General features: G+C 53.0%; 1 protein-coding gene and 3 non-coding genes across 4 annotated transcripts; all 4 read right to left on the reverse strand.

Moving 5' to 3' along the window:
- Positions 1-1,330: 1,330 nt before the first annotated feature.
- On the reverse strand, positions 1,331-1,402 carry TRNAP-AGG (transfer RNA proline (anticodon AGG)). Its single transcript has one exon. It is a non-coding gene; the product is annotated as a tRNA-Pro (tRNA).
- Positions 1,403-2,286: 884 nt separating this feature from the next.
- TRNAA-UGC (transfer RNA alanine (anticodon UGC)) lies at positions 2,287-2,358 on the reverse strand. Its single transcript has one exon. It is a non-coding gene; the product is annotated as a tRNA-Ala (tRNA).
- Positions 2,359-3,032: 674 nt separating this feature from the next.
- On the reverse strand, positions 3,033-3,104 carry TRNAP-CGG (transfer RNA proline (anticodon CGG)). Its single transcript has one exon. It is a non-coding gene; the product is annotated as a tRNA-Pro (tRNA).
- Positions 3,105-8,635: 5,531 nt separating this feature from the next.
- Positions 8,636-8,932, reverse strand: LOC134518580 (beta-keratin-related protein-like). The gene has a single exon (XM_063341533.1). It carries the CDS (start codon positions 8,930-8,932, stop codon positions 8,636-8,638), a length of 297 nt encoding a protein of 98 aa, XP_063197603.1.
- Between the last annotated feature and the right edge of the window lie 4,597 nt (positions 8,933-13,529).

Below are 13,529 nucleotides of genomic sequence, written 5' to 3' on the forward strand. Positions count from 1 at the left end.
CACAGGAACACGTCCAGGTGGGTTTTGAATGTCTCCAGAGATGGAGACTCCACCACCTCTCTGGGCAGCCTGTTCCAGTGCTCTGCCACCCTCAGGGTAAAGAAGTTCCTCCTCATGTTTAGGTGGAATTTCCTATGTTCCAGTTTGTGCCCATTGCCTCTTGTCCTGTCCCCGGGCACCACTGAAAAGAGCCTCGCCCCATCGTCCTGACACCCACCCTTTAAGTATTTATAAGCGTTGATAAGGTCACCCCTCAGACGTCTTTTTTCCAGACTGAAGAGACCCAAATCCCTCAGCCTTTCCTCATAAGAGAGGTGTTCCAGTCCCCTAATCATCCTCGTAGCCCTCCGCTGCACCCTTTCCAGCAGTTCCCTGTCCCTCTTGAACCGGGGAGCCCAGAACTGGACACAGTACTCCAGGTGCGGCCTCACCAAGGCAGAGTAGAGGGGGAGGATGACCTCCCTTGACCTGCTGGCCACGCTCCTCTTGATGCACCCCAGGATGCCATTGGCCTTCTTGGCCACAAGGGCACATTGCTGGCTCATGGTCATCCTGTTGTCCACCAGGACTCCCAGGTCTCTTTCCACAGAGCTGCTCTCCAGCAGGTCAGCACCCAACCTGTACTGGTGCATGGGGTTGTTCCTCCCCAGGTGCAGCACCCTACACTTGCCCTTGTTGAACTTCATAAGGTTTCTCTCTGCCCAGATCTCCAACCTGTCCAGGTCTCTCTGTATGGCGGCACAGCCTTCTGGTGTGTCAGCCACCCCACCCAGCTTGGTGTCATCAGCAAACTTGCTGAGGGTGCACTCTATCCCCTCATCCAGGTCATTGATGAATATGTTGAACACGACTGGACCCAGTACTGACCCCTGGGGAACACCACTCGTCACTGGTCTCCAACTAGACTCTGTGCCCCTAATCACAACCCTCTGAGCTCTATCTTTCAACCAGTTTTTTATCCACCCCACTGTCCATTCATCTAACCCAACTTAGCAACACTTATAACCCATCTTAGCAACACTTATAAATACTTCAAGGGTGGGTGTCAGGAGGACGGGGCCAGTCTTTTTTCAGTGGTGCCCAGCGAGAGGACAAGAGGTAACAGGCACAAACTTAAACATAGGAAGTTCCATCTAAACACGAGGAGGAACTTTGAGGCTATAAGAGCACTGGCACAGGCTGCCCAGAGAGGCGGTGGAGTCTCTGGGATCTACGTAGGGCATATGGGCACGTTTTCCCTTCCCGAGGGGGCTCAGGGTCTTTCTTGGGGTGAACGCCAGTGGAGGGGGGAGCAGCTGGGCAGGGGGAGGGCGGTGGGTGCCCAAAAGGAGGGCTCGTCCGGGAGTTGAACCCGGGACCTCTCGCACCCTAAGCAAGAATCATACCCCTAGACCAACGAGCCATGGTGCACCCTTTGCACCTGACCCACCTGCTGTCCCAGACAGCCCCACAGCCCCGCACACTGCACGGGCCAACCTCATGCGCTGTGCACGCAGGGGCTGCCCCACGATGATGCCCTCTCCCTCCCCTCTGCTCTCCACCCGTCACCCCCCTCACCTCACACACGCAGAAGGAAAACGGACGGCTGGGGGACTCCACTCACCATCCTCAGAAAATTACACTGCCCCACCTACCTCAGCCATACAAACTCCGGAAAATATCACCCTCACGCCTGGGACCCTCCTACCTTCTCCACCCCTCCCTCACCTTCTCCTTCCTACACCCTTGTCCTGAAAACTGACAAAGTCTCCACCCTTCACAGGGCATCGCCCGGACCCACTCTGCTCCACACGGCCTGATGCCAGGGCCCGTCCACAAAAAGCGGCACCCGGCCTTCCGGGACTGTACTGCTCCCCCCAACAGTACCTGCCACAGCCTGCACTTTGGCGTCTCTGGGCCCAGGGGTATGGCTGGCGCTTAGGCTACGCAAGGTCCCGCGCTCTACTCCTGGACAAGACCTGCTTTGGGCCACTCACCGCTGGGCACGGCCCCTGCAGGGATGGGGCACACTATCCAGACACAACTCGGCCGCCTGTCCCCTCTGCTGGGACGGTCCCGCTGCTGCCGGGAGCGAGGTGCTGCCCCATGGGGCAAAGAGACACGGCTCAGCCATGGCCAGGGCTCGGCCCCTCCTGGGTGGGGAAGGGGCTGTCAGGGTAGCGTAGCTCTGCTAACACCACATCCACAGTGATCAGCCCTGCCTGACCCCTGTGCTAGAGGGAGGTTAGCTTTGGGGATGTCCCATGCAGCAAGAAAGGGGGTATTTTCAGGGAGCAAGGAAAAAACTGGAGATGCTGGGGGTTGAACCCAGGGCCTCTTACATGCAAAGCAAGCGCTCTCCCGCTGAGCTACATCCCCCTAGAAAATAGTCCAGGTAGAGTCTATTGTCTTTGACACCACAGTGACAGTGTCCAAGACACTTAAAACCAGTGTTATCTGAAAGAGAAACCCTATGGTCACGCTACATTGTGCCATTTGCAGGCAGCTGGGGGATGCCAGGGCTTACCCTCTTCCACTGGGTCTGAAGAGCAGCAGGAATGCAGTCCCCCAAAGGAGGCATTATGCCAAAAGGAGGGCTTGTCTGGGAGTTGAAGGAGAGGCCTCTCACACCCAAAGCTAGGATCATACCCCTAAACCAACGAGCCACAGTGCTTGCACCCCTTTTGCACCCCCAGCCCCTCTGCCCCCCACATTTTGGGGTTGTGGTGCCGGGAAGCATCCCCAAGCCAGCTGTGCCCACAGGCTGCCCAAGCTTCTGGGGGGCTCTGCCAGTCCTGCAGACATCAAGAAGGCATCTGGGTAGGCAAAAGTTGGAGATGCTGTGAGTTGAATCCAGGACCTCTTACACGCAAAGCAACCCCTCTCCTGGTAAGCTATATCCCCATGCACCACTTGGAACTCAGTCTGTTATTGGGGGTCCATCCTGCCCACGGGGACAAGCTAAGCCAGGACATGGCACTGCCCCAGCTATGCTGGGTACTGCTGCCCTGGTCACACGTGCTGCTGCCATGGAAGCTGGGTGCCCAAAAGGAGGGCTCGTCCGGGAGTTGAACCCGGGACCTCTCGCACCCGAAGCGAGAATCATACCCCTAGACCAACGAGCCATGACAAGGCTGTGTGTCTTGCCCTCAGCTCCTGTTCCTCAGCCACCCATTGTACTGGGCACAGGATGGTGGCTTTGAGGTGCTCCCATCTCCCATCACTGCCCCTCAGAGACCCATTTCACATGATCTCCCTCTCCGCTGCCCCACAGGTGCCAGTGTGGCTTTGGGACAAGGGACAGGAGCTGCGAGTGCCAGGTTACTGGGAAATGCACCCAGCCATTCCCTTTTCCCAGCCCCCAGGAGCTGCCAACCTTGGGGGTCAGCAGGGTGCAGGTGCTGGTGCTGGGGCTCCCACAGGTGCCATGGGGGACAGGACTGGGAGGATGGCTCTGGGGCAGACCAAGGATGCAGTCCCAAGGGCAGGGCTACCTGTAGCTGTGCCAAGGTGGGAAGCTGAGCTGCTGCCAGAGCTCCCGCTGGCGGGGATCCATGCAGGACAACTGTAGGGGTAACAGGGGCAAGCGCTGATCTTCAGACAGCCCACTCGGATTAAGCCTCTGATGCTAATTATACCACATTGCAGGCTGTGTCAGAGCAAGGCTTCGCTCCCTGGGGCACATCCAAACCCCATGAGCTGACCAGGGGGGAATCAGGAGGAAGGATCAGCCACAGGCAGTGCAGGCAAGCCTTGCTCCTCTCCCCTGCCCTGCAAATCACGGAGGTGTGGGGAGGAGCAGGCAGGGGGAGTGCCGCACCCCTGTTATTTCCAGGTCACATAACCCCCCCACAGCTGCCCCGCTCCTTCATCCCCACACATCCAGTGCTAACAGCCACCTTATGCAGCAATAATCAGATCATCTTTCTCCTCTTTGGGAAATGTGCAGACACCTAACTCTCAGTAAACAAGAATTAACAGCCCTGGAATATTTAATTCAACAATTCTTGAGTTTGAAACTCAAATCCCCAAGTATTTCACTCCCATTTTCACCTTGTAAATCATTGGGATTTGGGCTCCGCTTTCATTGTGCTCATTCCTGTCTCTCCCCCAGAACTGTCTTCCCCATGGGGAGAAGCTCAGAGGAGAAAGAGGTACAGGACAGCCCGGAGCAGTGTCTGGTGATGATTTGGGCTCAGGTTGAGGCATGGTGCTGGTGGAGCCAACAGGGCTGCAGGCTCACCAGGGTGCAAGCCTTGTGAACCCCACTCCCACGGGTAGTACCAGGAGGGCTAGACCAGGATGCCGGTGCTTTTTGATTTGCATGCTTCTTCCTCGGTGACTCACATGCACGGGTGGCTTGTTATTTTCCTGCTTTATAGGATTTTCAGCCCTGGGGGAGAACCGTAGCCCTTGCTGGAGCCATCACCTGTCTGGCTCCCCAGGCTGGAGCAGTGCCCTTTATGTGGCAGGGCGGGCACACCGAGAAAACATGGTGAGTCCCTGCCCTGCAGTCAGTCCATGGGTGCCTGGGGTGGGATGTTCTCTTGGTGGTGCCTTCTCTTTCCTCTTATCTCAGCTGTGCAACCACTTTCTCTCTCCTTCCTAAAGCCTAATCACAAGTGCCCACTCCGCTTTCATGGGAAATCGCGTTGTAAGGATTTGGTGGGTGAGGAAGGAGATTTTTATTGGCAAACAAGTGCCATCTCAGTCTGCCATGCCTGCAGGCTCCAGCTCCGGGGCCTCTGTCTCTCCACCTGGCTGTCTCCAGTATGTGTGTTGCCAAGCGCTCTGGACAGGAGTCCTTGCTCTGGTGAGGAAGACATGGGATGCTGCCTGTTGAGGCCAGCTTGCCCTCCTGGCATTGCCCTCAACTTGGCACGCAAGTTCTGGGGTGAGATATGCCTTTTGCAACCCAGCAAAGGCTCTGGTGGTGGATCTCTCTCTTCATCCTATCCCACTGCTGTGATTCACCAGGATTTTTGTCTTCTCATCTGGATGTGCAGAGAGAGCACAGATCAATGTGCTGGTTTCTTGCTAACCCAGCAATCATCCAGCCACTACCAGTCCCCTCCACCCCAATCACCAGCCCCATGCTGCCCAGGGCATCCGCTCCTGACAGTCACACCCACTTGCTATTCACACCAGTCTTCCATTTTCCATGGCAACTCTCTACGCTTCTCCACTTGTTCCAACTCAAACCATGACTGCACCCTCCTCCCCACCTCATCCATCCCTGGTGTGATAAGATACACACCATCAGAGGTGCCAACTGCGTGCTTCTGTTGGCTTCCTCAAGTACATAAATGCAAAGAAACCTGAGAAAGCCCATTTGCCACATGTGGTGGTGCAGGCCGGGGTGTCCCCATAGTTACACGCATGCCAAAGAGGAGATCAATACTCCCATGGATGCGACCCTGCAATGGGGAGCTAACACAATCACCTTACCCAGTGTGTTTCAGCTGCTCCCTGTTGAGCTGGTATATCCCACTGTAATTAATGCACTGTAATTTTTGCTGGTGCAGCTGGGTTCACCAAAGAAAGAAAATGAAGGGAAATAGGGGTGTCCAGGAAGCTGCCAGAGGAGGATGCTGAGTGACAGCAGGGAGAAGGCTTCCTCCAAGAACGTGAGCAGATGAGGGAAGACAGGAGGTGAGGAGAAGACATGAAACTCAATAGATGCAGGCATGGCCAATGGGTTACCTTTGGGCTAAGCTCCAGGATTTTATTAGAAGTGCTTCTGCTGCTGCTGCTGTTGAAAGCCGTAAGTAGGCAATGCTGGGACCAAAACCCAGGACCCAGCTCTTTCCCTCCACGTGTATTCTTCCACCCACAATCATTATTTTTCATCTCAGTCTTGGTGTGTAGTTCCCTGTTTCTCACTAGGGCCTTTGGCTGCACTGTCTTTACAGAAACCTGTCTTTTAGGGCCTGATCAGCAGGTCTGTGGGGTCCTGCCCTGGGCAAGCGCTGGCTGGGGGGAATATGTGGCAGCATGAATTCAGGGCAGCTCTTGAGCTGGGAGCCAAGACAGCACGGCTCCCAGCTGGGAGTCACAGTGCCTGTGGGAGACAGCGTGCCAGGTCCCCTGGGACAGGGATCCCTGCAGGGCACCACAGGCCTCACTTCCCCGATTCTGTCTACACTAAGGTGTCACAATTTTCAAGTCAAATCAAGGATCTGTGTGGATTTTAGTCTCCTTTGAGACACCAGCTTTTCAGAAAAAATACCTGTACAATCTCACCGGTGGAGTCATTCAGTTAAAAGCCACATAAGAATGTCATTATTCTGTCCCCCTGCTCCATCTTGGACTGTCCTATGTGGCAGACTGGTGGAAGACAGTTGCGCAAGTCCCATATGCCTCCAGCTTTCTAACAAAGCTTTTGCTGGAGACCCAGTGCATTTCCTCATTGCAGCGTTCAGGAGAATTTTGCATCCCATCACTGCAGACAATTTCTGGGGCTGGGATAAAAATATCTGAGCAGTCCTTGGATGAGGGATGTGAAACCACATGTCTCTTCTCCCAGTTTTCTGACTGCTGGCAATTGCCACATAAATTTTCTCCAAATTAGGAGTGCCTCTGTGAAGATCTCCTGAGCAATAAAACCAGTTGAGCTTGGTTAAAGACTTTTGAAGACCAACATGCTTTCAAGCTCAGCATAATCCCTCATTATAAACACTAATAAGTATTATGCAAATTGCCATGCTACCAAAATGCTTAAGGTATGAAAGAAGATTTAAACAATATCCATGGAGGACTTAGTTGCGCTGTTATTCCTCCTTCCATCAGCTGAAAAGGTTCTGCTTGACGATATATGTAACCTTAAAAAGATGCTTTATTCAATGCCTGGCATCTTTTCCCAGAGACACCTGCACGGCCTCCCTGTAAAACAATTATTCTCCTATGTGCTGATGCGTTCAACTAAAATCTTGGGCTCAGTCTTTGGGAAAAGCTCAGTATGGAGCTCATTGTGATGTGGCTGGGGCCAGGGATGGGGTTATCTTTGTCCTCCTCTAACCGACCAGCTCACAGGCATGGGACCTGCAGGTGTTTCCACTCAGCAGCAGAGCTACGTTCCCTGCTGGGTGCCAGACCAGCTGTTGCTCTCACCTCTGTCTGCAGCGCATAGGGAAATTATAGTTTCTTCTTCCTATCTTTATTATTCTGTTTATGTATCATTCCTGACGGCATTACCACAGCTCTGAGTGGCCATCATGCTTGGCATCTCTTACAAACGTTAGGATGCCTCTCCCCATGACACCTCTGATCAATCAGCACTCGGTTACAGGTCTCAGCAAATTTGGGCACCTGAATGTCTGTGTGTCTAGAGGAAGGCTGGGTAATGCTGCACTGTGTTTCACATTGCAGGCACCCCTCTGTCTCTGACGGGGCTGGGGATGGTACTATGGGCATAGGCTGCTGGAAAAGGTGCAGTCGTATTGGGGTGGGACGCCATCCCCTGAGCTCTCATACTAGCACCAGGACACAGGTATATTCAGGTCGTGTTATTCACAGGGCTCACTTGAAGCAAATGTTGCAGTGGCGCCTGTGCACATGCATGCAGCAGCACAGAGCAAAACATTTCTGCTGCTTCATTAAGAGATACAGCTAGATGCAGACACTTCACTGTCATCTGGGCTATCTGAGTTTGAATCACCACCCACTTATTTGTATAAGGCCTCTTTTTCCACATGCTGTTATAAAAAGCAAGAATGAACAGCCTAATGCTTGAGGTCTGGTTTTGCCCTGGTATATCTTAGGAATTTTTTACTCTTCATCGTCACCCATAAAACATTGGGTGAGTTGGGTGTAGGATGACCATCCAAAGGACCATCTCCCAAGAAGCCTACTTCCGACTTTCTTCCCTGACCCCACACATATCCTCCTTAGTTCACCCCCAAAATTGCTGAAAAACACAGGGTAAATGCCATTTTGAAATGTCAAACCTTCATGTTCCCATCTCCTCAAGGAAACAGGCAACAAATCTCCTCCTGTGGAAAGTTCTCCCTAAGCAGGTGCTTGCTATGGGGCAGAAGGAGATGTTTGCAGGCTGAGAAAGTTGCCTTTGGGCTGGTCACAGCAAAACACACACTTCAGCTCAGCAAGGAGCTGAACAGGAGAAACTCCCATTTCAGACAAAAAACCAAGTTGCCTCCAGACCAGAGGCACAAGGAACACCAGAAGACTCAGGCTATGATGTAGCATAACTTTAATGAGGAGAAGGAGAATAAACCAGTTCAGAGTATGAGAAGTGCATTTCCAGCGCTCAGTAAAGAAATGGATAAACCCCACTCCAGGACAAGCTGATCCCTACAAGGTTTTCCTCTGCCACAACTATCATCTTCTGTCTACAACCCACTATAAGCATTTTCACCCAGCCAGTAGCAAATGCTGTGTAGAACCACACGGTGTGACACCTATGTGGAAATATAAAGTAAGGCTTAGCAAGGAAAAGGTATACAGAGGCATGGTCTTGAATGACAAGCTCGCATGGTTCCCTTACTCCTGGGAGAGCTGCAGGTACCCCCCACAGCTGGGAAACCCATGGGCATTTCCTTAGTCCTCTTCCCCAGTCTTGGTCCTGCGCTTTGTTTTTCCTTCCCAACGCAGATGCTCTGCTGGCATCAGCTGGAGGAGGTGACCACTGGGGCCACCCCTACAGCCTGCTACCCAAGCACAGCAGTCCCACCTTCCCCAGCCCCCGGGAACCACTGGAGGCCACAGGGACCCCACAGCACCGGAGGTAGCTCCCGACCGCCGCCGACGCTGTGGACCCCACCGTCGTGTTTTGCGGGTAGGAGCTGAGGATGGGCCCAGGCAGGGTGACCACAACGGTGGGGGGCTGGATGACGGCAGTGGAGTCCCCGCAGCGGCGGAAGCAGGGCTGGTTGCAGCTGGTGGCCAGTGGCCGGGGACTGCAGGAGGAGGGCAGACACAGGTCGTAGCAGGACATCGCTCCACGAGGACGTACACCTGAAAGCCAGAGCCAGGTTGTAAATGCAAGGCAGAGCCTGGTCCATTCCTGCTGAGCTCTCATTTAGCAGCTTCCATAATAAGAGGCGTGGGAGAGATAGCTAGAGGGTGAGTTTGGGTGGTTTAGAAACCCTGAAGGAAGGCTTTCCAAATGGGCAGGAATTGGCTTCCCCCTTCCCTCACCCCATAAGCCACTCAGGAGAAAGTTTGGTTTGAGCTGCATGTCTGGGAAAGCTGGAGGCATGAAATACTGAAAACACCAAGAGCAGACCCACTTCTGAATGCTGCCTGCCCTCGAGCTAATGGCAAGCCTTCAGCAAGCGAAACACTCACCGAGACACAACTAGTTGCAGCAAAACCCACTAAAATCAATACAACATGAGCAAGCTAGACTTAATGTAAGCTGAGCTATCCCATCCCAAAATACAACGGACCTCAGCTGCCCTTCTGCAAACAGGAACACATCGTTCCCTGCAACCCGTGAACATGCTATTCTTTTCTTTTTCTTCGGCAAGTAAAACTGTGCAGGATGCACCCAGCTATGCAGTTATGGACCTTGCAAGCCCTGCATCCCGCAACCCCTCGCACTTTGAACCTCGACTCCTCATTTTGCGGCAGAAATAAACCCTTCCCCAACATCCTCCACATGCAGGAGGGAGTCAGGTAACTAACCTTGTACTCTTGTGTAGGACCAGGCACAAGGCACTGGTGAAAGCTCAATGGGGAGACGGAGACAGAGCCTGTCTCAACTTACCCAGGCAGTGGAGGCAGCAGCAGTGGCTAAGAGCAGGTGGTGGGGCCAGGTGGCCCGTCAGGATTTTATAGGGTGCTCCGGCCCCTGGGGGAGCAGGTGCATACCTTCCACCTGAAAATCCCCAACAACCAGCAGTTTTCTCCTGGAAAGCTCCCCCGGCTGATTAAACAGTTCCCTCTTTCATCTGTCATGTTTTGCTTCCATTTAATATTGAGTAAGATTGAAATGATTCAGGCTACAGGCATTAATTACCATGCTTCCTAAGGCCATAGTACATTTTAGGTCTTACGCCATGAGGCAGGAGAGTGTTTCAGCAGAATTTAGGGCAGGCACATCACTCCCCACCTTCCTCCAAGCACAACCGATTCAGCTCCCCAGTGCACCTGAGGTGAGCTCAGGGGTTTAGGCTGAACATGAGAAACACACATCTGAAGGTAAACCCTGTGACGGCGGTCTCATTGATGGCGGGAAAACCAAGGGGGGCTGCAGGGGTGAGGGCGCTGGGGGACCATGCACAGCTGGGAGAAAAATGCCAGAGGGACATTTCTGCTGCCCCATCTGCCCAGGTGCTAAAGACGCAGACGCAGGGACTTGAGCTAGCCCAGCATGACCAAATCATTATGCTTTTGGATCCGCTTAGAGGATTTTGCCTTTTTTTGATTTTATTCCTCATGTCTGGGGTATGAATTCTGCTTGGACGGCACATCAAATTTTAAAAGCAAAGTAACCATGGGCTCTGGAGTCCACTCCTTGAAGGTGACACACACTAAAACTTACTAATTTTGCACAGTGAGCTGACTTCCGAGTCCAAAAGCCTTTCCATCCTGCTCTTTGGATATGCTAACAGCAGTGAGACAGAAGTTCACAGCTGTTCTTCCTTGTGATGGAGTGACATCGTCAAGACATTTTTAATTACAGGCTGCGGCATGACACCAGATTGCTCTGCTGAAAGCCTGTTAGCTGCTAAACAGCCAGGGAGTCGCAAAACTACCGACCTGCACTTAAACATGAATCACCTGCACATTGGGGAGACGGAGTTGCTGACATGGTCCCAAGCAGGGGAATGAGCCATCAGGCTCTAGGGGCAAAGAAAATTTGAAGAAGACTTCTCATTTCATGCCAGCAGAGCCCAGATGAAGGCACAAATATCTTCTGCCCTGGAATAAACCGTGGTAGTACCAGGGCACATGTACTATGCATGTGTGGGGCTGTGGGTTGTCAGCATTACTGTTAAAGATATGCTTTGTAGGATTTCTGGGGTTATTTTAGTTCCTAGGGTGACTTGGCCTTGTAGAGGCACTGTTGATAGCGCTGAACTGTCCCTAGTGACTCCTTCCTGCCCTGCCTGCAAGAGAAAAAAAGCCTTTCAGAAGGGCTGGGATCAAGCCCAGCTATTTTTAACATAATTCTGGAAGGAGAAAGAGGAAATCAGCTTTTCCAAGGTGCAGCAGAGGACACATGCTTCAGCCAGAAGCAACCTTCCAGCCTGCTGGAGTAAGGTAGGAGGCTGTGGGTTCATCACAACCTCCTAAGTGGCAATTTGGTGAGCAGGAAAAGATGAGGCTTTGTTTTAAGCTTTACCTTTCTGTTTCTTGCACCGCTCTTGGAGAACAAAATGATGCCACAGGTGCACCTTGGACCCACAGCCTAAGAAACTCTTCTTCTGTCAGTCAGGGTTTCTTCCCCTTCACCAATCATCTTCTATCTTTTTTTTGTGCCTCTGTGCTCTCACGTGATCCTGGGGAAAACAGCCCTTCCTGAGGGACTCTCTTCCAGGTTTACAGACACAGGCGAGGATCTTCTGATTTGCAGCCTCACTGTGTGTTTCAGTTTTGCTACCCAGTTTAAGTGCTTGAGGTTCTGCTCACATTGAAGCATTGCATCCCAGAATAATATCCATGGATGCACAGGAGCAATTAGAGACAGCATGTCACTGAATGTGAGTGGATCTGTGTACTGAAACAAGTCCTTTGCCTGGAGAAGGGGACAAGAGAAACAAAAGGCATGTGTCAGGAATTTAAAATAATCAGATTTGTGTAATAAATGAGATTGAAACAAAGAAAAACCATATGGGAAAGAGCTCTTCCTGCAAATGCAGGTATTTGGGAGAAAGACAAAGACTGGATTTTCCAACCTATATTCATTTTGGGGAATGAGCACTTTCTACTTAAGACATGGCTTTCTCTGAAGGAACAACAAATCCGAGGAAATCTCACCAAAACAAACATGTGAGACCCATTTTTTTAACTTCTGCACATCCTGGATCCAAGACGTGGGGCCATCTAAGCTTTGGTTCTTCCTGCAGATAAGGGCACAAGGAGAAACATGGCCCTGGACCAACACTTACTGTGTTTCCCTTTGCATCACCAGCCCCAGCAGCACTTTGCAACTCCAGTTGCACTGTTCTGCATTTTTATTTCCAACAACCCAGGGGCCAGATGCCTCTGAGACCAGTTGGAGGGTGGAAGCTTGCCCTGGCCCCAAAATTTCTTCTGAAAGCCAAAGGCAAAGGCACATTTTGCAGCAGCAACAGACCCACTGCATCCCATCTCCAAGGAACACCTGCATCCAGCGCTCTCACCCAGGGCTCGCCCCAGGCCCACACCTGACCTGCCAGCAGTATGACATGCAGGGACCACTCCCAGGCAGCTGATGGGCAAGCGGGACACCCCAGTGCCAGGAGGCAGCATCCTGAGGCAGACAGACCCACCCGGGCAGCTGCCCCTCCACTGCAGCCGCAGAGCATCCTTGGCTGCCTGTGCGCTTGCCGGGGCAGACTCGGGGGTGCTTCAGGGCCACTGTGTGCAGCCCTGGGAGCAGAGCCCGGCCAGTGCCGCTGGGGAGAGCCAGGCTCCGGCTGCCATGTGCCGCCCTGGGGCTGCAGATGATCCAGTTTCATGCCGCCACATGTCCCCTATAATTGTCAGGTCCCTGGGTGGGCTGATGCTCCATGGCGTCACCAAGGCTGGCACATCCCCCCCAGGAGGCCTTGTCACCACACACCAGGGCAGAGGCAGGCATGTGCTGGCATGGACACAGTCTCCATCTGCAAGCTGGTGTTCCTCCAGGGCTCTAACCCCTGTACACCAAAACCCATGCCTTTTCCACAAGAAATCCCCTGCATCCTTCTTGCAGGGTGCCTGGCTGTTCAGGCGCAGATATCCCCCTTTCCCAGGGCAGCAGAGCTGGCCAAGCACCACAGTGCCCCATGGCAGCAGGAAGGGACAGGGCTGGTGTTTCCCTGCAGCCCGATCACCATTTCTGGCTCAGGAGAGGGAAGCAGCTCCCAGCTTGTTCCCAGGGGCATCTCCCCAAGGTGCAGGAAGGAAATGCGGCCCCAGGGAAGGTCAAAAAGCCAGTGCAGGGCTTTCAGCGTGGGCAGCTAAGCCTGAGCGTCCTTGCCTTGCCTCCAAGCCACAGCATTGCTTGGCCACATCCTCATCCACGGAACAAAGGAGCAGGAGCAGGGAAGACACCTGCAAGGCTGGCACAACGTGTTTCCCCAGCTGCATCAAAGCACAGACATGCTCTGAGAAATGCAAGGCTTCCCTCTCTGCAAGATCACGATTTCAGCAATCAAAAACCTCCCAGCAGGCGGGTCTTTTTGCCTCTTTCCTCTTCATCTTGCAGTAGTTCACCCTCTCCTCTCCCCAGGAATCATAGAATTGGAGAATGGTTTGCGTTGGAAGGGACAATTAAAGATCACCTTGTTCCAACCCCCCTGCCATGGGAACCTCCACTGCAAGCACTGCTGCAGACACAGGAGGGAACTTCCAATACACAGCAGCTATGCCATCCTCGAGAAAGCACCTCTAGGACATGG

Source organism: Chroicocephalus ridibundus, chromosome 7, assembly GCF_963924245.1.
Source record: "Chroicocephalus ridibundus chromosome 7, bChrRid1.1, whole genome shotgun sequence".
Lineage (NCBI taxonomy): Eukaryota > Metazoa > Chordata > Aves > Charadriiformes > Laridae > Chroicocephalus > Chroicocephalus ridibundus.

What these genes read in the sequence shown, in the direction of transcription:
- LOC134518580 (XM_063341533.1), bottom strand. Translation starts at nt 8,932, where the DNA reads ATGTCCTGCTACGACCTGTGTCTGCCCTCCTCCTGCAGTCCCCGGCCA.